The sequence below is a fragment of the Schistocerca cancellata genome, chromosome 5 (genome assembly GCF_023864275.1).
Source record: "Schistocerca cancellata isolate TAMUIC-IGC-003103 chromosome 5, iqSchCanc2.1, whole genome shotgun sequence".
In the NCBI taxonomy this organism is placed as follows: domain Eukaryota; kingdom Metazoa; phylum Arthropoda; class Insecta; order Orthoptera; family Acrididae; genus Schistocerca; species Schistocerca cancellata.
In genome coordinates, this window is record NC_064630.1 from 356,637,664 (window position 1) to 356,661,215 (window position 23,552).

A 23,552-nucleotide genomic window follows, 5' to 3' on the forward strand; every position below is an offset into this window, starting at 1 on the left:
TGATCCTGTAGTCTTTCTTTTGCGTAGTACTATTTTACAAGTGAAGCGAAATCTAAAAAAGAATGCCCCAACTCTAATTTAATCTGCAGTTCCACTCCGCTACTAGACCCACAGTTAGCTGAAACAACCATTTCAGTGGCGTGGCATTTTATAGTTCAATTGAACTACCTCACGCACCTGCAATTTTCCTGCACTCGTACTCGCAGTCAGAGCAATGCCGCAAACGCAGCACCCTTGTAGAGCCAACGTACCTTTGAATTTTTAACTCCTCTGTCTCGTGAGCTCTATTTGCGGCGGGGAATGCTAACTGCTGTGTTCGCATACGCCGTGTGGCCTGTATTTCGTTTAGAACCTAGCACTCGGAACATTCAGTGTCCGCAGAGCACTAGAGGTACTACATTGCAGCGGACTGAATACAAAGGAAGACGTCATTGAAAGTGCCATGGAACCTTGAAAAACGTGTCTAGCCACTCTCATGTATCATTCTTGGGATACGCATTTGATTAATTTTTTATAGTTTGGTAAATACTAAGAGAGCGTGCTGAATTTTTTGTGTGAAACGTCTTAAGGCTTTTTAAATGAAACAAACGTTATTAGTCTTCTACATCTTTATTCTTCATGTCAAAAATATTTATTTCTCAGCGTAGTCACCCTGGCGATGAACACATTCCTTCCAACGAGGGACTAGTTCGTTAATACTGTCACTGTAAAATGTTTGACTTCGTTGGCGGAACCACAACCTCACCTCTGCTTGCACCGCTTCATCACTATTGCGGTGTAACCGCAGTTTGTTGATGTTGATAATAATGTTTTCTTACTAAATGTGATTTCCGAGAGAGTGATTAGGTACATTGTGAGTTAATAGAACAGCTTAAAGCCGTGATAATGGATTAGGATAATCTGAGTCTAGGTTAGGTTGAAATGTAATATTTTGGTTCTGAGTTGGCAAATTCAAAGACTTTGGAACCAAACTAGTAGGTTATGCTGACAGACTGACCTGTGCTTAGCCTGAGGGCTAGGTTAGGTTAAAATGTGACCATCTGGTTTTAAGTTGGCGAAGCCAACGAATGTGAAAGCAAATAAACTTTGCTGTGGTGACAGAGTGACCTGTAGGTCTAGGTTAGGTTGGAACATGACAGTTTGGTTGTGAGTTGGCGAGCCCAAGGAGTATACAACAGAGCTAGTTCTGGTAACAGATCAATCTGTGGCTTAGCTCGCAGTCTAATTTAGGTTGGAATATGACAGTTGCGTCGTGAATGCAAAGAAAAATAGTTTTGCTGGGACGTTGACCTGTAGCGCAGCCCCAAATCTATGTCAGTCGGAGTTTTAAAATTTCGTTGTGGGTTGACAAGAGTAACGAGTGTTAACATAGAAATATGACTGCCATAATATCTTGACCTGTAGCATATACTATCGAGATATATGTTACTCATTGCAATAACCTACTTGTATTTCTTATTTCTAAATTTTGCAAAAAAGGTTCAATTACGTCTTAATAGAACAAAGTACTATCTGAAACTATTTACGAAAGAATATTGCCATTGGCTAAAGACAACCTACCAACGATTCATTGTACCGGTATTCATTTTGTTGGTTGAGAATCTTATTTATCTATATTTCTGAATATGTCACAATTTACGACGCTATTGTCAGAAAAATTTCGCAGCTATTCCCGAATAAAATGTAGCCTATCCTTAATTGTGAAGCAAAGGCCATTTCGAAGGAGACTCTATTTGGCTATGTTATATGACATGATTTTTCATGTTAAATTCCTATCATTCATCGCACGAGCCATAAACTCACTAACACCGTAAATGGAGTACTAGTCTAATATTTATTATGATTGTTTTGAGCTGTTTTGTTTAGTAGCATGTTTTTCTTTTAATTTCATAGGGTGTATTTTCCACCATTTCCTTCGATTTCTTTGCGACAAATGTTTACTTTTTAATGTGATACTGAATGTCATTTTCAGCAGATGTCAGTAATGTTTCGATTTACTGTAGAACTAATGATGTATAGTGTTCTTAGGTGAAAATTATATATATTGAAGTTCCAAAGAAACTGGCACCCCCGGCCTAACATCGTGTAGGGCCCCCACGAGCACGCGGAAGTGTCGCAAAGTAACGTGGCATTGAATCGACTAATGTCTCAAGTAGTACTGAAGGGAAATGACGCCATGAATACTCCAGGGCTGTCCACAAATCCGTATGAGAACATCCTCAATAATGTTCATGTCTAGGGAGTTTGGTGGCCGTGGAAGTGTTTAAATTCAGAAGTGTTCCTGGAGCCACTCTGTAGTAATTCGTGTGGGGTGTCGCAGTGTCCTGTTGGAATTGCCCAAGTCTGTCGGAATGCACAATGGGCATGAATGGATGCAGGTGATCAGACAGGATGCTTACATACGTGTCACCTGTCAGAGTCGTATCTAGACGTATCAGGGGCCCCTTATCACTCCAACTGCACACGCCCCACACCATTACAGAGCCTCCACCAGATTGAACAGTCCCCTGCTGACATGCAGGGTCCATGGATTCATGAGGTTGTCTCCATAGCCATACACGTCCATCCGCTCAATACAATTTGAAACGAGACTCGTCCAACCAGGTAACGTGTTTCCAGTCATCAACAGGCCAATGTTGGTGTTGACGGGCGAAGGTAAAGATAGGTGTCGAGCAGTCATCAAGGGTACACGAGTGGGCCTTCGACTCCAAAAACCCGTGTCGATGGCGTTTTGTTGAAAGGTTCGCGCGCTGACTCTTGTTGATGGCCTAGCATTGAAATCTGCAGCAATTTACGGAAGGGTTGCACTTCTCTCACGCTGAACAATTCTCTTCAATCGTCACTGGTCCCGTTCTTGCAGGATCTCTCTCTGGCCGCAGCGATGTCAGAGATTTGATGTTTTAGCGGATTCCTGATATTCACGGTAGACTCGTGAAATGGTCGTACAGGAAAATCCCCACTTCATCGCTACCTCGGAGATGGTGTGTCCCATCGCTCGTGTGCCGACTACAACACCATGTTCAAACTCCCTTAAATCTTGATAACCTGCCACTGTAGTATCAGTAACCAATCTAACAACTACGCCAGACACATATTGCCTTCTATAGGTGCTGCCGACCACAGAGCTGTCTTCTGCATCAATTACAACAGAAGAGTGTGTTTTTACGATGTTCCTTTTCTTTCTAATAATTATTTTTTGATTGTATTGGGTTGGTGCATAAGTTTGTAGTATTTTTCCGTACGTTTTATAAACATAACAGACACGTATAAGAGAGACTTTAGTCATGAATAATATATTCCCCTTCACTATTTATAATAGTCTGCCAACGATGGGGTAATTTTTCGATTCCGCGACTGCATAAATGACGTGGTTTTGAGGAAAAGAATTCTTCATGTTCGGAGTGCATTTTCACCCAGAAAGTAAGTTCCTTCAAGGTTGTTCGATAGAGAGCGGAGAAGCTGAAAATCTGAGGGCGCAAGATCAGCTGAATATGGTGGGCGGAATGACTTCCCAACGCAACTCCTGTACAGCATTTTTTTGTCAGCGCAGCAGAATGCGGTTGAGTGTTATCGTGGAATAGCATCACTTCATGCGATCTTCTTGGTCGTTCGCTGTTCGTGGACTGTCTCTGCAATACGTCTCAGTTGTTGACAATAAATATCAGCAGTTATGGTTACATGTCGGGGAAGCAATTTGTAGTACATGACACCGTCGCTGTTCCACCCGATGGATAACTATCTTTCGTGGATGCGCTAAGGTCTTTGTACGGGGAGTAGCTGCTTTATTTGAACTCAGCCATTCCTTACTTTTCCTTACATTAGCATAAAGACGCCGTTTCTGGTTACCAGTAACGATATAGGATAAGAATGGTCGGTTTTGTTCACGAGTCAACTGATGAACAATGGAAGTTGCACATGTAGCCACCACCTAATTTTTGTGATTTTGGCTTAGAGCATATGGTACCTACACACTGTAATGGTCGCCTAGTCGTAGATATTGCTAATTGCTATAATCGCACTATTTCACTCCCATTTACGGAGCTTGTTAGCACTTGATGTTAGGTTGGCGCCATTAAACTGCATTGTGTTTTGGTAATCGCTGCTACTTGCTGGATCGCTGCCGTGTCTCAATGCTGATGCTGGCTCTAAATCTTTGTTGTCTAGGGTTAAAAACATGAGGTCCCGTGTTTTTTATGTGCTTTTGATGATAGAGAACGAGCGAAACCAACAAATATGTAAACTTCTTACTCTGGTGGCCATCTTAATTCCACTGTCCACCAAAGACCATGACACAACACAAAGTAGTACTTCCTTTACATGTTCTTTGCATTGTTTATCCACCTCAAACAATAACACACAAACACACTTTACCAAAGTGACATTCCGACTGCCTTCCGACCCTTCTTGCTGCTTGTATTTATAACATTGTCAAAGAACTACTAAAGAGAGATATAGTTTATAAGTCACATGTATATCTGTTATCATAATTTGTGCAGAAAAGTTATTAATTTGCATCGAGTGACATAATTTAACATGTTATTAAAATGACAGATAGATTTATTGACTTGACAGAATAATTCTTTGTTACAAAAAGGCCGTTTTTTAGAAGTTTGTCAATTGACTTCTCTAATTTGCATAAATAAGTAAATAACATGAATTATTAGGAATTACATTGGTTTTCGTCTAAAATAGGATTGATTTCGTGAATACTGAGTGAAACCGCTCCTAGTGAACAAATAGGTTTCACTGGGTGATTTTTATTTAAGGAGATCCAAAATACCTAAGTTGGCCACTATTTTTCGTACTTCATATTAATTATTTAAGATGAACTTAGTGTTTTTCATGATGACATTTGCTGTATCAGTGATCAAGTGATATTAACTTTTGTGTGGGTCAGTTATTCAGTATAATTTAATGGGTTGACTGTTTACGGAGACATGTTATGCAATCATTGTTAACATACACAATAACTTTTCTATACACATAAATACTCGTTAAACTGGTTGAATTTGGAGGGTATCGCATACTGCGGTACAGTAAAGCCTTTAATATGTTCCATTACAATACCCCCCTCGGGTAATATCATTTACAGAACGTTAATGATATTAGCTGACTAGGACAAACGTGTCAAATGGTTAAAATTTGGGAAAGTACTACTTTAATAATTTTTTTTTGTTTTACTGTGCATAATGTGTATGTATACAATGACCGTTACACCGTTTCAAAATGACTTTTTCCTGCAAATATTTTAGTTGTGTTGTTTCAAATGCACTTTGTGTTATGGCTCTCAGTATGACAGCATAATAAAAATATTTAGTAATATATGAAAGTAAAAAAAATGTTAATCTTTGCTCCCAGTGAGCCACACGGAAAATGATCAAAAACAGACACAAATATATCACATGCGATTTTAAGATATATAAAAAATATATGTAAATTATTTCAAAGTCAGTTCTCATTGAGTCACAGATTAATCAAGATAATAGAAGGAACATAAATATATTACATAGATGGACAGGTCATATGTCCATAGGAAAATATTGCAACTGTCTGCTCTTTTTGAGCCACATAAAAGAAATGAAAACAAAGAACATAATTATAAGTATGGACATGATATATAAACACAAACACTAGAGAAGTCACATGTATGAATATAATATGCATTTGCAAAAAAGGAAGAGTTTTTTAAATATTGTCTCCCATTGAAACACAGTCAAGATAGTACAAGAACATATGAATACCAAAATTGGACACTTAAATTGGTCACAACATAACACAAACATGTTGTAGGAATGTCAGATAACATAAAAATTAAGTTAGTAATACGGTTTCTAGAAGGGGAGGCCCTATCCTGGGCAAATGAGAATAATGATTCTTGGAATACTTTTGAAGAGTTTGAAGCTAAGTTTATTTGCAAATTTTGGTCACAATCCATACAAGCCAGATTAAAGTCAGAATTTCTAAATGGACCAGTGTATAGAGGGAAAGTAGGGGGAATGCAAAAATTTTGCAGAGATCAATTGGAAAAACTTGCTCACTTGAATAACTCTTTTGATATTATGACACAAATTGATGTTTTAAAAAGAAGGTTACCAGAGAGACTGCAGTGGGAATTGGTCCATGGACCAGACGATTCAATAGAAGAGTTCCTGAAATTTGTAGATAGATTAGATAGGGCCTTGGAAAGAGAAAATAACCAAAGTTTTGGCTCTGGCAACAACCAGTATGGGGGGTGGAACAGGAATGTAAATAGAGATTATTATGGGAGGAGAGACTTTGAAAATTCTGGAAATAATGCTCCAAATAGGGGAGATAGGAGATATGAAAATGATTTCAGAAACAATACACAGGAGGGAGGATGGAGGAGAGATAACAGGAATGATAGAAATAGGTATTGGGGAAGAGAACAAGATAGAAGGGGGTTTGTTGAATCTAGTGAACAAAACGACAACTACAAGTGGACAGACCGAGGGAACCAGCTGGGAAACGGTGGACAGTCCCACTAGATGTCCGTAGTTTTGGGGCTAGACAATATTATGACAGGACAACACATAACCGAAACTGGGAAAGGAGAAGATACAATGTAAAGACTAAGTACCATGAAAATACTGATGTTGTTAGAATGAATAAATTAGAATTTAATAAAAGGTTTTGGGATACTATGAGTAAAAGTGATACAGTTAATAAAAACAGTGTTCAAGCACAGGTAGTTAGTGAAAGTGCAGAAGTTGAAGGTATTGCAGAGTTCCATAGTTGGGCTGAAAAAGATACTCGTGTTAATAACAAGTCAGACACACCACAAATAGAATCTATTTTGGGAGGTTTATTTGATAAGAAGGGGGATGACGAAGTGTTTAATGGAGCCAAAGACTCAATTGCTGAGATTCAGATACATAAGGAGGAAACTGAAGATGGGGTTGTTGTGGAGGAGGAGGAAGAAGTAATAGAGGGACATTTAAATAATGATCCTAAATCAAGTGATGTTGATGAGAGTGTGGAGGAAGAAATAAAAGTATTTGTAGAATTGAAAAGTGATTATGTGATAAAGGTAAGTGATGTGACAAACATGGGTAATAATGAGGTTAATTTAAGTGAAATGCATTGGTGAATAAAGTCAATAGGGTGCAGATTTTCACCAGGAAATCATTTCACTTGGATGTGCCCGTACATTGTATTTTGATTGTAAATCGTTTGTTTGGACATCAATGCGTCCTCCAGTTGTGTATATTTAGTGTGTATATTTCCTACTTTTGTATCTACATTAGTGGTATACAGGTAGTATTCTTGTTTAAGGTTTTCTGATGTTTTGTCTATTCTCTGATCTAATCTTTCAACTTCAGTATCTACTCTGTTGTAGAGGACAGCAATGCTGTCTGTGTTAGCTTGTATGTTTTCATTTAAACTTTCAACTTTAACTTGAAATTCTTTTCTGAAGTGTATCAACTGTTCTCTAGTGTTCTTACTGAGGGTAGTTTTAATTTCCTCACACTTCTCATTGAGATGAGTACTTAATAGATCAAAATTCAAACTTAACTTATCCAGTCTATCTGTGTTTTCTTTAAGTTTCAAACTTACTTGTTCACTCGGTTGTTTAAGTTGCGAGCTTATTTGAGTTGCAAACTCTGCCAGCCACTCTGTTAAGTTTAATTGTTCACCATCCCCTGGTTCAATTTTTACATTTCCTACGATCTCATCCCTCTCAGGTAGAGACATGTTAACTATTAATTAGTTTAAATGACAACAACAAAATACCTTGCTTTATGTAGCTATGCTATGATGTCATGGTCGGTGTTCTTCTTGGCTTTCTTCACTTCTATTCGGTTTTATCGAAGCTGAAGTCTTGATTGATGAATTCCATTGACATCATCCAGACGTTAATCTTCCGAGCGTTGTGATGATAGTCTTTCGTAATCGCACATACACACGTTTTTTTTTGTTTTTCACTATGACATATTTTCACTGTTGCCACACTGCACAAATAAACTTTTTTGGAGTGCTAAGCACATACGAAATTTATCGCTGCACTATTATCATTGATTCACTTAAAGATCCCGCCTGAGCCCCCACTTTTGTAATGGTCGCCTAGTCGTAGATATTGCTAACTGCTATAATCGCACTATTTCACTCTCATTTACGGAGCTTGTTAGCACTTGATGTTAGGTTGGCGCCATTAAACTGCATTGTGTTGTGGTAATCGCTGCTACTTGCTGGATCGCTGCCGTGTCTCGATGCTGATGCTGGCTCTAAATCTTTGTTGTCTAGGGTTAAAAACATGAGGTCCAGTGTTTTTTATGTGCTTTTGATGATAGAGAACGAGCGAAACCAACAAATATGTAAACTTCTTACTCTGGTGGCCATCTTAATTCCACTGTCCACCAAAGACCATGACACAACACAAAGTAGTACTTCCTTTACATGTTCTTTGCATTGTTTATCCACCTCAAACAATAACACACAAACACACTTTACCAAAGTGACATTCCGACTGCCTTCCGACCCTTCTTGCTGCTTGTATTTATAACATTGTCAAAGAACTACTAAAGAGAGATATAGTTTATAAGTCACATGTACATCTGTTATCATAATTTGTGCAGAAAAGTTATTAATTTGCATCGAGTGACATAATTTAACATGTTATTAAAATGACAGATAGATTTATTGACTTGACAGAATAATTCTTTGTTACAAAAAGGCCGTTTTTTAGAAGTTTGTCAATTGACTTCTCTAATTTGCATAAATAAGTAAATAACATGAATTATTAGGAATTACATTGGTTTTCGTCTAAAATAGGATTGTTTTCGTGAATACTGAGTGAAACCGCTCCTAGTGAACAAATAGGTTTCACTGGGTGATTTTTATTTAAGGAGATCCAAAATACCTAAGTTGGCCACTATTTTTCGTACTTCATATTAATTATTTAAGATGAACTTAGTGTTTTTCATGATGACATTTGCTGTATCAGTGATCAAGTGATATTAACTTTTGTGTGGGTCAGTTATTCAGTATAATTTAATGGGTTGACTGTTTACGGAGACATGTTATGCAATCATTGTTAACATACACAATAACTTTTCTATACTCATAAATACTCGTTAAACTGGTTGAATTTGGAGGGTATCGCATACTTCAGTACAGTAAAGCCTTTAATATGTTCCGTTACAACATCCCATTCAAATGTCACGCAATGGTGGAATGATTATAGTTTATGACATTTGCCAGTTCTCGGGCACAATGACGCGAATCATTGTGGATTTATGCCCTTAAACGATCTTCATCAATCCTCGAAAGTCTTCCTGAACATAGAGAGTCACTAATGTCAAAACTATTGTCGTTAAAACTAGAAAAATTTTCACAGCCATGTTCCATGCGATAGCATTATGCCCATACACGGTTTCTGGCTGCCTCCACTGCAATCCACTCACTCCATTTTCTAGCACCCACAGGTCCATTCACTATTTCCAAATAACAATATGTAAACTCAAATAGCAAATGGTGAACTACAAATGTAAAAGAACAATCGATAAATAAACACATGTCATCCAGAATAGCAACATGCAAAACAAACACGACCAACTTATGCACCAACTTAATAATAGTGGTAATTTGGAGGAATGGTTGTGGATCGAGCGCGCGAGCCCCGAACAATATATATCGAACGTGCAACTCTATTGTTAATAAACACTGATCCACCTATTTTCTTTCATGTTTTAATTAAAAAACATTGATCTACTTACTCAGTGGATCAAATTTTTTTAATTAAATCATGGGAGAATGTAGGTGGATCAATGTTTATTAATAATAGAGTCGTAGTTCTATATATATCGCAAGCAGTGAGGTCCTGATATCAATTCCCCACGATTCTTCCAAATTACCATAATATTCGTAATTCGATGTAGCCACAGTCTAACATATTAGACTGCGATGTAGCGCTATCTGTTCTGTGATGTATCAGTAGTAAATTTTCGTGCTCAAAACTGCCTCTCTTTATTACGTCCTACAAGAGCAACACTGATATGACGTGACAGTCACTACAGTATTTACGATGTTCGTCGAACATTCCTTCGTCGCTGGTGAAAGGCGACGACTCGTATGTAATGTTCACCTTTATCTCATAATGGTCGCATACCTAGGAATAATTATTCTATTGAATTTAAAAGTTTTTCAGTCGAGAAAATCTTATCAATACCATATTTAATTGGCCATCTTTTATGGTACATTATTACTCCATTACCCAGTAACAGTCAGTGACACAATATTACGTAGACGTATTATCAAAACGCATTTACAAGTTAAATACATTTTGAAATAGGAACTATGGAAATTAACATAAATTTTTAATTGGCCATCTTTTATGGTACATTATTACTCCATTACCCAGTAACAGTCAGTGACACAATATTATGTAGACGTATTATCAAAACGCATTTACAAGTTAAATACATTTTGAAATAGGAACTATGGAAATTAACATAAACTTTGATCTTCAAGAGAGGTAAAATTGTTAAGAGATTAATGAAATTCAGTTCGTTTGCCAATATCAAATGTTCCATGGTAAAAGACATTCCGTTTCAAGGTATAAGATGGTGCATGAGCAACGAAGTATGGCTTCACTTTCAACACTTCATTTAACTAGGTTTATAAACCTGTATAATTTTACTTGCCACAAAATTCTGTTCTGAAGAATTAACTTGTAATTAGCTAGTGCATAGCAGCTTCAGTGGAACATAGCTATGTACAGCGTAAAGTTTTAACAATGTGCGTTTGTATGATTCACTACTAAACGGTATGTTTGTCTTCCCAAGTAATCTTCAGCCAACAGAACTGCTACCGGTAAATATTTCTTGATACAAACAATTCAAGTGTCTGATTCAGCTAGATCTGCAATAAAATTTAGATTGATACACGACTGTGCACTGTGTTCATCCATATTTATTACCAATATCTCCTGTATAGTTTCAAAATATTAAACATTACTGAAATGTCTAGAACTCAATATATTTACAAATGCTGCACAATAACAGACACATGCATCACAAGAAGAAGAAAAGCAGGACATGCTGGAAACTTGTAGGGGCGGTTTCTAACACATATTTCTTTGTGTGATCCTTAAATAGTCAGTAAATTGAAACACTGACCATGAAACATCGAGGTGCTCTATCCTCAAGGTACAGCTCTCTCCCCTATCCCGTATTCCTGGGGGATGAGGGAGGGGCAAGTAGCCCCCGCCCTTCCAGACGCTTGTGGCCATACTCATCATATTCTAGCAAAGTCAACATTGTCTACCTTTCCACTACCACTACCACGTGTAATTTCCTGTACCTTATGTGAATGTTAAGTGGGAATTTCTTACAGGTTCTGAACTGTATACATTGAGTCTTTTCAGACTTAAATTCTTTTTCAATGCTCTCTGTGGTACCAAAGTTTTCTCTAACGGATGTTGCAATTCTCTAAGTCTGAGCGCATAATGAAGTTTTTGAATGATAAACATCACCAGTTAGAATCTTCTAAAGCTTTAGAAAGGTTGATTGTGTCAGTCATATTATACTATTGGAGAAGACACTTTTTGTGGAAGGAATGGTTCAGTCGTAGCATAGCTTAGTTCATACTTCAGAAATGTGATTCAGAAAGTTACACTTACGGTATATATTCAAGTCAATCAAAGAAGTATATTTCATAATCGGTCTTGTAAGAAATTATAATAGATGTCCCACTGGATTCAATCATCATACCATTGCCTTTCTTGCTCTGTGTTAATGATCAATCTTATTTCAGTGATCAGATAGAGTTAGTCCTTAATACAGGTGGTAAAAGTCAGGGTATCAAGTCAGTCAAAGAAACATCAACAGGGGGAAGAGTGGATGATGATTCTGTTAAAGTTACTAACTGCTTTTGCACAAAACAGGTAGCTTGAAACTTGGCATAAACATGGCTCATCCAGGTTAAGGAATTCTGCTATCTCGAAAGCAAAATAAACCTTGACAGATGGAGCAAGGAGGGCACAAAAAGCAGATTACCACTGGCAATAAGGGCATTCCTAGCCAAGAGAAGTCTACTACTATCAAACAAAGGTCTTACTTTGAGGAAAAAATTTCTGAGTAGGCATAAGTACGTTTGGAACACAGGACTGTTTCGCAGTGAGACATGTGTGGGAAAACAGAATGTGGTGTTACAGAAAAATGTTTAAAACTTGGTTGTCTGATGAGAATGAGGAGGTTCTCCACAGGATCAGCGAAGAAAGGGACATTTGGAAAACACTGGCAAAAAGGTGGAACAGGATGATCAGATAATGTATTACAACGCCAGTACCTCTGAGGTACTAGAAAGAGCTGTTCAGGGCAAAAACTGTTGGGGGAGACAGAGATTGGAATACACCCAACAAATGATTGAGAACATAGGGAGCAAGTGCTACTCTGAGATAAAGCAGTTAACACAGGAGAGGAATACGTAATGGGCCGCATCACACTAGTCAGAAGGGTGATGACTCGAAAAGAAAAAAGCAGGATGGTTTTGGGTAACAGGTTGAAAGTGTTGGTCCATTTCTGGGATTGCTGTTCGATGTCTGGCTTACTTGGCTTCCACATATTCGTCAGCTCAAGCGTCAGTGCTGGCAGCATCTGAATGCCCTCCGCTGCCTCAGCAACACAACTTGGGGTGCAGATCGTAACACGCTGCTGCAGCTTTACAAAGCCCTTCTGCTGTCCCGACTGGATTATGGGAGTGTGGCGTATGGCTCAGCGTCGCCCTCAGCGTTGCAACTGCTGGACCCCGTTCACCACTGTGGGGTTCGACAGGCGACAGGAGCATTCCGCACCAGTCCTGTTAATAGCCTACTTGCTGAGGCTGGGGTTCCTCCGCTCCACATTCGGCGTCTACAACTCTTAGCCAACTATGCTGCCCACGTTTGTTGTTCGCCTCGTCACCCTAACTACCGTCTCCTTTTCGCCAATGCGGCAGTCCATACCCCACACCAGCGGCATCGATCGGGCCATACCATTGGGATCCGTGTTCGGTCACTCCTTAGTGACCTCGAGTCTTTGCCTCTTCCACCTGCTTTTCAGGTCCACCAACATACACCACCTTTGTGTATTCGTCGGCTGCAGCTTCAGCTGGACCTCTCACAATGGCAAAAGGATTCAGTTCCTCCTGCAGTCTTGCGCCGCCAATTTCTCGCTCTCCTCGACGCATCCCGCGACTCGGAGGCTATCTATACAGATGACTCGATGATTGATGGCCGTGTGGGGTACGCTTATGCTCATGCGGACTATGTAGACCAGCGCTCCTTGCCGGACGGCTGCAGTGTTTACACCGCAGAGCTAACAGCCATTTTTCTTGCCCTTGAGCGTGTTCGTACCAGCACTTTTGCCATTTGCAGTGACTCTCTCAGTAGTCTGCAGGCTCTTGACCAGTGCTACCCACGCCATCCCATTGTTGTTGCCATCCAGGAGTCCGTTCATGCTCTTGACCAGTGTGGACGTTCAGTGGTGTTCATATGGACCCCGGGACACGTTGGGATAGCGGGAAACGAACACGCCGACAAGTTAGCTAAAGAAGCCACCCACAAACTGCCATTGGAGATCGGCCTCCCAGCCACTGATCTCCGATCGGTGTTACGCCGTCGGGTCTTTGGGATGTGGGCAGACGAATGGCGCACTCTGTCTGTACCCAACAAGCTGCGGCGTGTAAAGAAGACCACGACTGTGTGGGGTTCCTCCATGCGGGCCTCTCGCAGGGATTCTGTTATTCTCTGTAGGCTCCGCATTGGTCACTCTTGGCTGACGCATGGTCATCTGCTGCGTCGAGAGGACCCTCCTCATTGTCGCTGCGGTGCAACCATGACGGTGGCCCATCTGTTGTTGGAATGTCCTCTTTTAACCGCTCTCAGGCGTGCTTTTAATCTCCAGGGTGATTTCTCATCTCTTTTAGGTGACAATGTCTCTGTGGCAGATCGGGTTTTAAGTTTTATTCGCGCAACCGGCTTTTATAGGTCCATTTAATTACATCACCCTCTTTTGAGCTGTATCTTTTACTTAGTTTTGTGTTTTAATTCGACTCCCTCCTATTCTTTTAGGCTGGAGGTTTTAACATGTTGCAGAGTGGCTGGCTCATCCTATTATTTTCGTGATCAGCCAGCCACGATCCTCTGCTGTACAGTTTTAATTCTTTCTGCCTTTCTTCTCTTTGTTGTGCTGTGCTCCATTTTCCATGTTTCTTTATTATTGACCTTGGGGATTTTCTTCCCCTGGAATTTTTATCTTGTGCTTCGAATGACTAATGGATGGTTTCACTGTGCTCTATGTGTTTATGAAACACGGGACCAATGACCTATGCAGTTTGGTCCCTTTAATTCTCAAACCAACCAACCAACCATAAGGTCAAATATTCTTTCTGTGTGGGCACAGTAACCAACTACAATGAGGTGTCCTGAGTAGTGGTGTTTGTGATCTTTAGAGGGTAGAAGGTCAGAGTGGACCGGGTGAGAAGAGAGACTCAGAAGAGAGGCCCTGGGATGGTCTTAAGGATTTGAGCAGGGACTGGAGTTCCTGCTGGATTTGGAATGGGATCACTGTGGTGGGATTTGTAGCTGTACGTACCTGACAGCTGACTGAGTCACTGCACCAGGTAATCTCTGCAGTTCATAACCACAATGGTGGAACCTTTTGTCAGCAGTTAGAATTGTGGAATCAGGATCAGTTTTTATGTGATGTATTGCAGTTCTTTCTGGGGATGTTAGACTGGTTTCTATGTTGGCAGATAGTGAAGTAAGGTTTGAGGTTAGGAAATTCTTGGGGCAGTGGGGATGGATCACAGATGGACAGAGGAGTGAATCGAGTCAGGAAGGGTTCAGTATAGGCATTATATGGATTCTGATTGGTAGAATTGTTGGTGAAAAAGTGTTTCCACTGTAGGCCTAAGGCTGGGAGAAGGAGAGAAGGTCTTTAACAAGCCAAGCATCACTGAATTTGGGAGTACGACAGAAGTGATACTTGTTTGGGTCTGAGGTTTTTGGAGGAAAGGTTCATGACAATCTTTCGGGTTTGTTTAGGTTCTAGGCAGCCGCTGTGGTTGAGCAGTTCTAGGCGCTTCCTTCCAGAACGGCACAACTGCTACGGTCGCAGGTTCGAATCCTGCCTCAGGCATGGATGTGTGTAATGTTGTTAGGTTTAAGTAGTTCTAAGTTCTAGGGGACTTATGACCTCCGATGTTAAGTCCCATAGTGCTCAGAGCCATTTGAACCATTTCTTTTAGGTGCTGATGGTGAGGTAGGTCTGTGAGGCAGAGTTTGTCTGCTGTGAGAGGATTATTAAATAATGTAATGCCACACTGTTCACCCATATGGAGTCAGCCATCGTACAATTCACAAAAGTTGTACTTGATGCTCTTGATAAAGATGAGTGTGTCACAGGCATATTTTGGATCTTTCTAAGGTGTTTGATACAGTCGCCCACAAGATTCTATTATATAAATTAGAAGCATTAGGAATAAGAGGTGTAGCTAATGACTGGTTTCGATCATACCTAACAGATAGGGTACAAAGAATAGAGATAACACATACTTCAAATAGATCTAAACATTTAGTAAAACACTTAACAGAACCAAAATACATTAATATAGGGGTTCCGCAAGGTAGCATATTAGGAGCAATACTGTTTTCTGATATATATCAATGACTTTCCCAGTATTGCTACTCATGGTGAAAAAATTCTCTTCGCTGATGACAGCAATATTACAGTCACTGAGAAAACAAGAGAACATACAAAGGTGCTTGCAAACAGAATGTCATCAGCATGTTATGCCCTTAGAATCCCATTATCAGTGTGTAACATGCAGTGTCTTTTAGTTACATATTATTCATATGTACTCTCAATTCTTAGCTATGGCATTCTTTTTTGGGGAACAAATGCGCAAAATATGAACAGAATTTTCAAACACCAGAAAAGAGCCACAAGAATAATAACCAAAAATGTTAGTCGAGCTCATTGTAAAGATCTGTTCAGAACACTGGGGATTTTAACTGCTTCATGTGAATACATTTACCAGTCAGTTGTACACATCAAAAATCGCATTGGTATTTACTGTGCAAACAGCTCTGTCCATGACCATGCAACAAGATATAGACTCAATTTACAAGAAAAAATAAACATAAACCTCAAAACAGCATTTTCTACCAAGGAATAAAACTGTACAATAAATTACCAAAAGAGATTAAAGAAATTAGAAAAATACACTTATTTAAAAAGGCAGCTAAAAAGTACCTGTTATGCAATACATTTTATACACTGAAGGATTACTTAGGTAAAACAGAGTAGGGGTTTGATAAAAAATGTTATACAAATAATAATAATAATAATAATAATAATAATAATAATAATGATTATAAAATATCCAGCATTCCACATAACACCTTCACTTTATGTTTTTTCGTTCTTTCTTTCCATTTTAGAAATACTTACCCCCAAGCTAAGCATAGCACAATACTAGCATCTCTTCCTCTTTCTGAGCCCAACATCCCACTCATTGTGGAGGGATGCTGACTCCGTTTTTCAGTATAGCGAATGGGAGGTTACGGTACAGAAAATGGCCCAGATATCATCAGTAGGTGTGTGTGTGTGTGTGTGTGTGTGTGTGTGTGTGTGTGTGAAGTGTTATGAAACAATTGAATAGTGTGTGCAGTGACTGATAGTGAGATATGAGTGAACGATGTGGCAACACATTATTTAATAAGTTATTTGTAAAAAAAAGTGTTGTATACCAGGAGTAAATCTAATGATTATCTCTAACTAGAAGTCTGTAAATATATGTGTATACGAATTAGCTTATTTTAAATTGATCTAAATTTGTAAATATGGTTATAATAGAAGGAAACATTCCACGTAGGAAAAATATACCTAAAAACAAAGATGATGTGACTTACCAAATGAAAGTGCTGGCAGGTCGACAGACACACAAACGAACACAAACATACACACAAAATTCAAGCTTTTGCAACAAACTGTTGCCTCATCAGAAAAGAGGGAAGGAGAGGGAAAGACGAAAGGATGTGGGTTTTAAGGGAGAGGGTAAGGAGTCATTCCAGTCCCGGGAGTGGAAAGACTTACCTTAGGGGGAAGAAAGGACGGGTATACACTCGCACACACACACATATCCATCCACACATATACAGACACAAGCAGACATATTTAAAGACAAAGAGTTTGGGGGCTTTGTCTTTAAATATGTCTGCTTGTGTCTGTATATGTGTGGATGGATATGTGTGTGTGTGCGAGTGTATACCCGTCCTTTCTTCCCCCTAAGGTAAGTCTTTCCGCTCCCGGGACTGGAATGACTCCTTACCCTCTCCCTTAAAACCCACATCCTTTCGTCTTTCCCTCTCCTTCCCTCTTTCCTGATGAGGCAACAGTTTGTTGCGAAAGCTTGAATTTTGTGTGTATGTTTGTGTTCGTTTGTGTGTCTGTCGACCTGCCAGCACTTTCATTTGGTAAGTCACATCATCTTTGTTTTTAGGTATAAATTTGTAAATACTTTGACATGTCCTACATCCTTGTAAAAAGAGATCTACAGATGAATAACGCTGCTGCTACTACTACTACTACTACTACTACTATCACCACCATCCAACCACGAAGGAGCACTGCTCTCATGACTGAGTACTACCCAGAACTGGAGAAACTGAATCACATTCTTCATCAGAGTTTGGACTACCTCTTATTCTGCCCTGAAATGAGCAATTTTGTCGCCACTGTCTTCTCCATTCTTCCTGCAGCTCTGTTCCACCACCTGTGACTTTCGCCTACTTTATTTCTTCATTGATCGTCCTTAGTGTCAATGTGCTGCGCTGTTCTACTGGGTGAAAAAGGGGGGGTGCTAGTTCAACACTGATTACGGTAAATGATGTAGCTGACAGTTGTGTTTCACAGTTCTTTACTTTCACTCTTCACAACCCCCCAATATTACACTGTTATATGGCCAGTTAACTACTGGCAAATTCATTAATAGCTTGCAGGAAAATATCAGCGTACTGCTACAATTGTTTACTGTTGAAAATCTATGAGCAGTAAAAACCTAACCACACAGTTCACAGTTCTTGCAAAATAATACCTAGGTACTGAACAGACACTGTCATTGTTTTAACACACTGCCTAATTGTGTTACACTTATTCCTCTGTTAAGTTGATGCATTGTTGTTGTTCTAACCAGCACAGATTCCTCGTCTGAAAATTGGCCATGCACTGACTGTCTCGGGAACAAAAATTGGGCCTTTATATATCATCACAATAATAGGCACTGAAATTATACATTGTTTGATGTTTAATTCACAGAAATTACAATTGAAACATAACTCATTAAATTAACTGAATACATCAAAAAAATTGGTTCTTTTTAACGGTTTCTTGTACCACGAGCGTTAAACCAAATTATTTGTTTAAAGCACAAAATTAATAGACATAGTTACCAAACAATACTTTTGACAAAACTGGTAATTACTTTGGAATTAAGTGCTGGCTTTGCTAACATGTCTTCAAATAGAGCCAAATAAATACCTAAAGAATGCCAGATTTTTGCCTTCCAAATGTTTATAGGTAGTACAGAATTTATATTTGTTTGTAAGGCAGCAATAGAATTTAAGTTATGAAACAATTACTGTTTTCACCCTATAACAAAAGTATAACTAGTAATAGTCAAAATAAATTAGGAAACTGATGACATACACAAAACTAAGCACAAAATTGATCTGGTGCTATATTCTATACAACTGAGGGCCAACCTTTCTCTTTTATGAAAATGCAGATTATACTTACATATGTGAATGGTAATAAGTTAAAAGTGAAAAAACAAATTTAAGGAGGCAGATGGCAAAACAAGAGAGGAAATAAAAAGATTCCAGCTTGCTTCATCACACACCCACCATACCAACACAATATTCTTCTTGTCCGTCCCTGCTCCACCTGTATTCCCACCCCTTTGGCCCAAGGTTCACATCCCTGCGACAGACATAGATGCAAGACATATTACATACACCCACCATTAACACCGGCTCCAGTCCTGTCTCAGGCATGTCCTACTGCCATTGAAGGCAGAACCACTTGTGAAAGCAGCTGTGTGAACTACAAACCAAGTTGCAACTATCATGCTACTTTCTACATGTGCATGACAACTAACAAGCTGTCTTTCCACATAAATGACCACCACCAAACTGTGGCCAAAAGACTGCTGCATTACCCAGTCACTGAACATGCTACCCAATATGATGCGCTTCACTTTAATGACTGCTTGACAACCTGCGCATGACTCCCGCTCTCCACTCGTCACACCATTATGACAACATTAAAAGTTTGATATTAAACCTTTTCGAAGTTCCTTGTTGGTATTATGGATTCTACAATTCTGTATGTATTGTCCCTTGACTGATATTTAACAGCATGTAATTAATTTTTATAAGAATGACATAATTAACACAGTTTTTAAAAATTTAAATCTACAATTTAAAGTAAACAAGAATATCATAGTTGGTGTTTTAGATATAACCCATAGGAATGATGTGAAACACATATGATAAGATGGATGTCATTACAAACAGAAACTTGTAAGCTTATTAAGACTGTTCTGTTCATATTTACAGGGCCCACAGAAGTTATCAACATATATCTTCTCTCACTGGCTGTGGCTGACCTGTTATGTGGCTTGCTGATTGTGCCATTATCTGTATATCCAGCTGTTGTACAGCAGTGGGTGTATGGAGACATTGTCTGCCGGCTTGTTGGCTATCTTGAGGTAATAGTGTAGGTTTAAGTTTTTATTATTCTGAATTGTTAGCACACACACAATTTAAGCATAGGAAAATGGGCATTTGTACCTTTTTGAGTGTTAACTGTGTGGAAAATATATATTTCACAAAGTAGAAAAATTTAGGAACAGAAACAAGTGTGAGTTCCTAGTTTACAAATCTAAAAGGCGGGGCAGAACCTCTTCTTTTGGCATCTCTGTGTGGAGTTATTGTACTGCTCTAAGATAATCACGAAGAAAGATCACATATAAATTTGCTAAAAAGATATGAAGTTGCTTTCATTACAAAACGTTATATGTTGCTTAAAATGTAAAACACTATGACAAATATAAATAGTTTCTAATCAACTATGGTAGACACAACCACAATTCAAAACACAAAAATTATTTCCCTGAAGGCCCTTACAATTCTCTCTTTGGTCTAGTGCAAAGACTGTTATGAAATGACACAAGAAAGATAGAGAATATCAACAAATTATTAAACATGTTTAAAGATTACCTTATTATTCACTACTCCTCTAAAATTAGATGCTGTATTCATGAACAAAAAATGAAACTCTGTTCCAAGTAAAACATTCTTCTTATATAAAGTGAAAAAATGTATAACTAAAGGTGACACCTTCTAAGCAGACTTTAGTACACAAAACTGCAATAAAAGACACAAATTCTTTCAATATGGGCTCTCAATTCCTTGCGAGGGGACAACACACAGTTCTTCAGTCTATTACAAAGATTTGAAACTAAATGCTCTCACACCTAATGTGATAAACAGAGAACATCATGCAAATTCAGAAGCTAATTTAAAGGGTATTTTATTAAGCACTCCTGCTATCTGGATACTTACATTCTGGGTTTTCAGATTCCCACTAGCAATATGGGTAATGACATTACACAAAAGAATACTTTATTATTACAGTGTGTAGTAACCATTCCCCTTTATTTGATATCAGTGTCTTCGTATAGTTGTTAAATACGTAATAAAACGACAGAAAATTGTGCGTAAAGTAGTATCAGTAATATAGATTGACACATGCCACTCCCTTCAATCAAAATACTAATGTGCCATGATTTTCCAGGGTTTTAGTGTAATGGAGAAGGGCCAGTGACATTTGTATTTAACATTAGTTACTGCTCACCATATAGTGGAGATGCTGAGTCCCTATAGGAACAAGAAAAAGATTCACACAATTGCAGCTTTCAGCCATTAAGGCCTTTAGGCCTTTGTCAGCAATAGACACACACACACACACACACACACACACACACACACACACACACACACACAACTAACTTGCACAAACATCTGCTGTCTCAGACAATTGTTTCAACAACTGGTTTCATTTGTCTGAGACAGCAGACGTGTGAAAATTATGTGTGTGTGTGTGTGTGTGTTTGTGTGTGTGTGTGTGTGTGTGTGTGTGTGTGTGCGGAATCATTTTGTCGTGCCTATTGGGACTCAGCATCTATTGTCCATCCTGGATTTTCCATTGTTTGATTTAACATTAGTTATTCATTGTTAACAATATTTAGTAGTTACTGTAGAAGCAATGTGTAATTGCTCTACAGGGTAATACATATCATGACTTATTCCATATCTATTAGGGGTCACTTCTGTGATGAGATATACAAAATATATTACATGAATTAATGAGGGTACAAGCACATACGATAACTATGCATTCATCATCATCATTTTGTACAGTTTCCAACCACTGGCTGGGTTTATTTGGAACATAAGCCTCTCCCTTGTTTTCTCCTTTCTTTTGCTCAAATTCCTTCAATCCTTTCAGCCACCTGTCTCTTGGACCTCCCCTTGGTCTGTTTGTCTTCCCTTTCATCTTGGGTGTCTCTCTAAGTAGAATCTTCTTCTCCATTCTCTTAACATATCCATATCATTTAAGCCATAATTTCTCTATCCTGTCCTGTAATGGTTCACTAATTCACTGATCCTCTTATTCCTTAACCTGTCCATCATTGTCACTCCAGTACTATTTCTCAAGAATTCCATCTCTCTAAGCTTGTATTTTGCTTTTCTCTCTGCCTTTCATTACCCAGGTCTCTAAGGAATAAGTCATGATCATGATATAGGATGTCCAATACATAACCCTTTTGCTGTTTTGAGGGACATTCTTGCTCCATATTGTGATTCTAACACTGGGAATGATTCTGTTTGTCTCCATTGCTTGTTTATTTCTCTATTGTTTCTGCCGTACTCCTCTATTAAGCTTTCCAGGAACTCAAAACTCTCCATCCTCCCCAGTCATTCCCCACCAATTGTTATTCCTGTTGTGATTCTCTCCTTCTTATTTGTGATCATTGTTTCATACTTACTTATGCTAAATTTCATGACATATCCTTGTATTATTTGTTTCCATATGTCCAAATGCTCCAGTAGTTCTTCCTTGTTTCTCCAAATTATAAAATTGTCTGCAAACACCAGTTACTTGTGTCACTCTGGCTACACCCTCATACATCACCACAATGAAGAGCATAAGAGAAAGTGCACTTCTCTACCTCAAGGGATTCTTCTATTCCAGCCAGTCTGATCTCTGTCCTCCCACTTTCACACAGCTCACACCGCCACTGTACATTTCTCTTATCCTCCATAATAGTCTGCTTTCCTATTCCTCTTTTCTCCAGGGACTCCTATACCTATATCCATGTACGCTGTCACAGTGGTGTTCCCATTATTGTTGTACAGCAAAAATTAGATTTCCTGTGGACCATCCTACACTGGAATCATATTGTTCTTCTCTCATCCTACCTTTTATTTTTGCCTGAATTTATATTCCCAAAACTTTCTCAAAGATATTTGCACATTAGCTCTCGATCTCTAATGACCTTGATGTTGGCAGAATGTTAAACTCTAATCTTCCTTTTCACTGTAGCTCATCAATGTGGTTTCCGAGTAGCTTCTGGACTCTTTCCTCTTACCTCTCTTGAAGATTGGGACAGTTATTCTCTTCTTCCAGTCTTCTGGAATCCTCCTCATTTTCCGTACAATTTTCAATGCTAATAGCTAATTGCATTTCAAAGAAAAATCAATAATGTGCCTTGTCTCTGCACACGCATTCACTTTCTTCTTTATCTAAACTGTACAAGATACAAAAAATGATAATTTGCATGTATATGCTACATTTTGCAGTAATTTTGTTATTGTTCAAGCAGTACAATAGGAAGTAGTGGACACTTTTAGGTTTTTTTCCCATCATAATTTCCATAGATCTTCAATATCTGTTTTGAAATAAATGCATCAGCTACATCTACATCTATGCTCTACAAACCACTGTGAAGTTCCTAGCAGAGGGTACCTCCCATTTTACTAGTTATTAGGGTTTCTTCCCAGAGGATGGAAAGAATGATTGTTTTGTGCATGCTGTGATTATTGTAATCTTATCCTCAAGATCGCTATGTGAGCTAGATAAAGAGGGTTGCTGTGCATTTCTAGAGTCGTCCTTTAAAGCTGCTGGGTAACTGGCTCACCCAGGTTTTAGGTAAGAGATCCGCCAGTCATGATTACCTACTTGTTTCACTTCGATTTCCATTCTCTTTTCCTTGTGTTTCCTTTCCTTTTTCAGTGCGTCTCTTCTCCTCTTGTTTTGCCTCTGTATGTGAGGATTTGGAACTGCGTCAGGTTTGTGTCTTTTAGCCGTTCTCCTTGTTCGCTGTCTGTCTTCGTCCCTTCACCGCATGTGTTCATGTTTCTATGCGTTTGGGCGCTGATGACCACGCTGTTTAGCGCCCGAAAACCTCAAACCACACACCCACAC

General features: G+C 38.9%; 1 protein-coding gene across 1 annotated transcript in view; it reads left to right on the plus strand.

Annotated features, from left to right (window-relative positions):
- Positions 1–23,552, plus strand: part of LOC126187643 (G-protein coupled receptor 52-like) — a 359,276-nt gene that overhangs the window by 323,184 nt on the left and 12,540 nt on the right. The window contains exon 2 of the mRNA XM_049928844.1: positions 19,619–19,770. Within this exon, the coding sequence (XP_049784801.1) occupies positions 19,619–19,770 (152 nt within the window). The remainder of the gene's footprint in view (positions 1–19,618; positions 19,771–23,552) is intronic.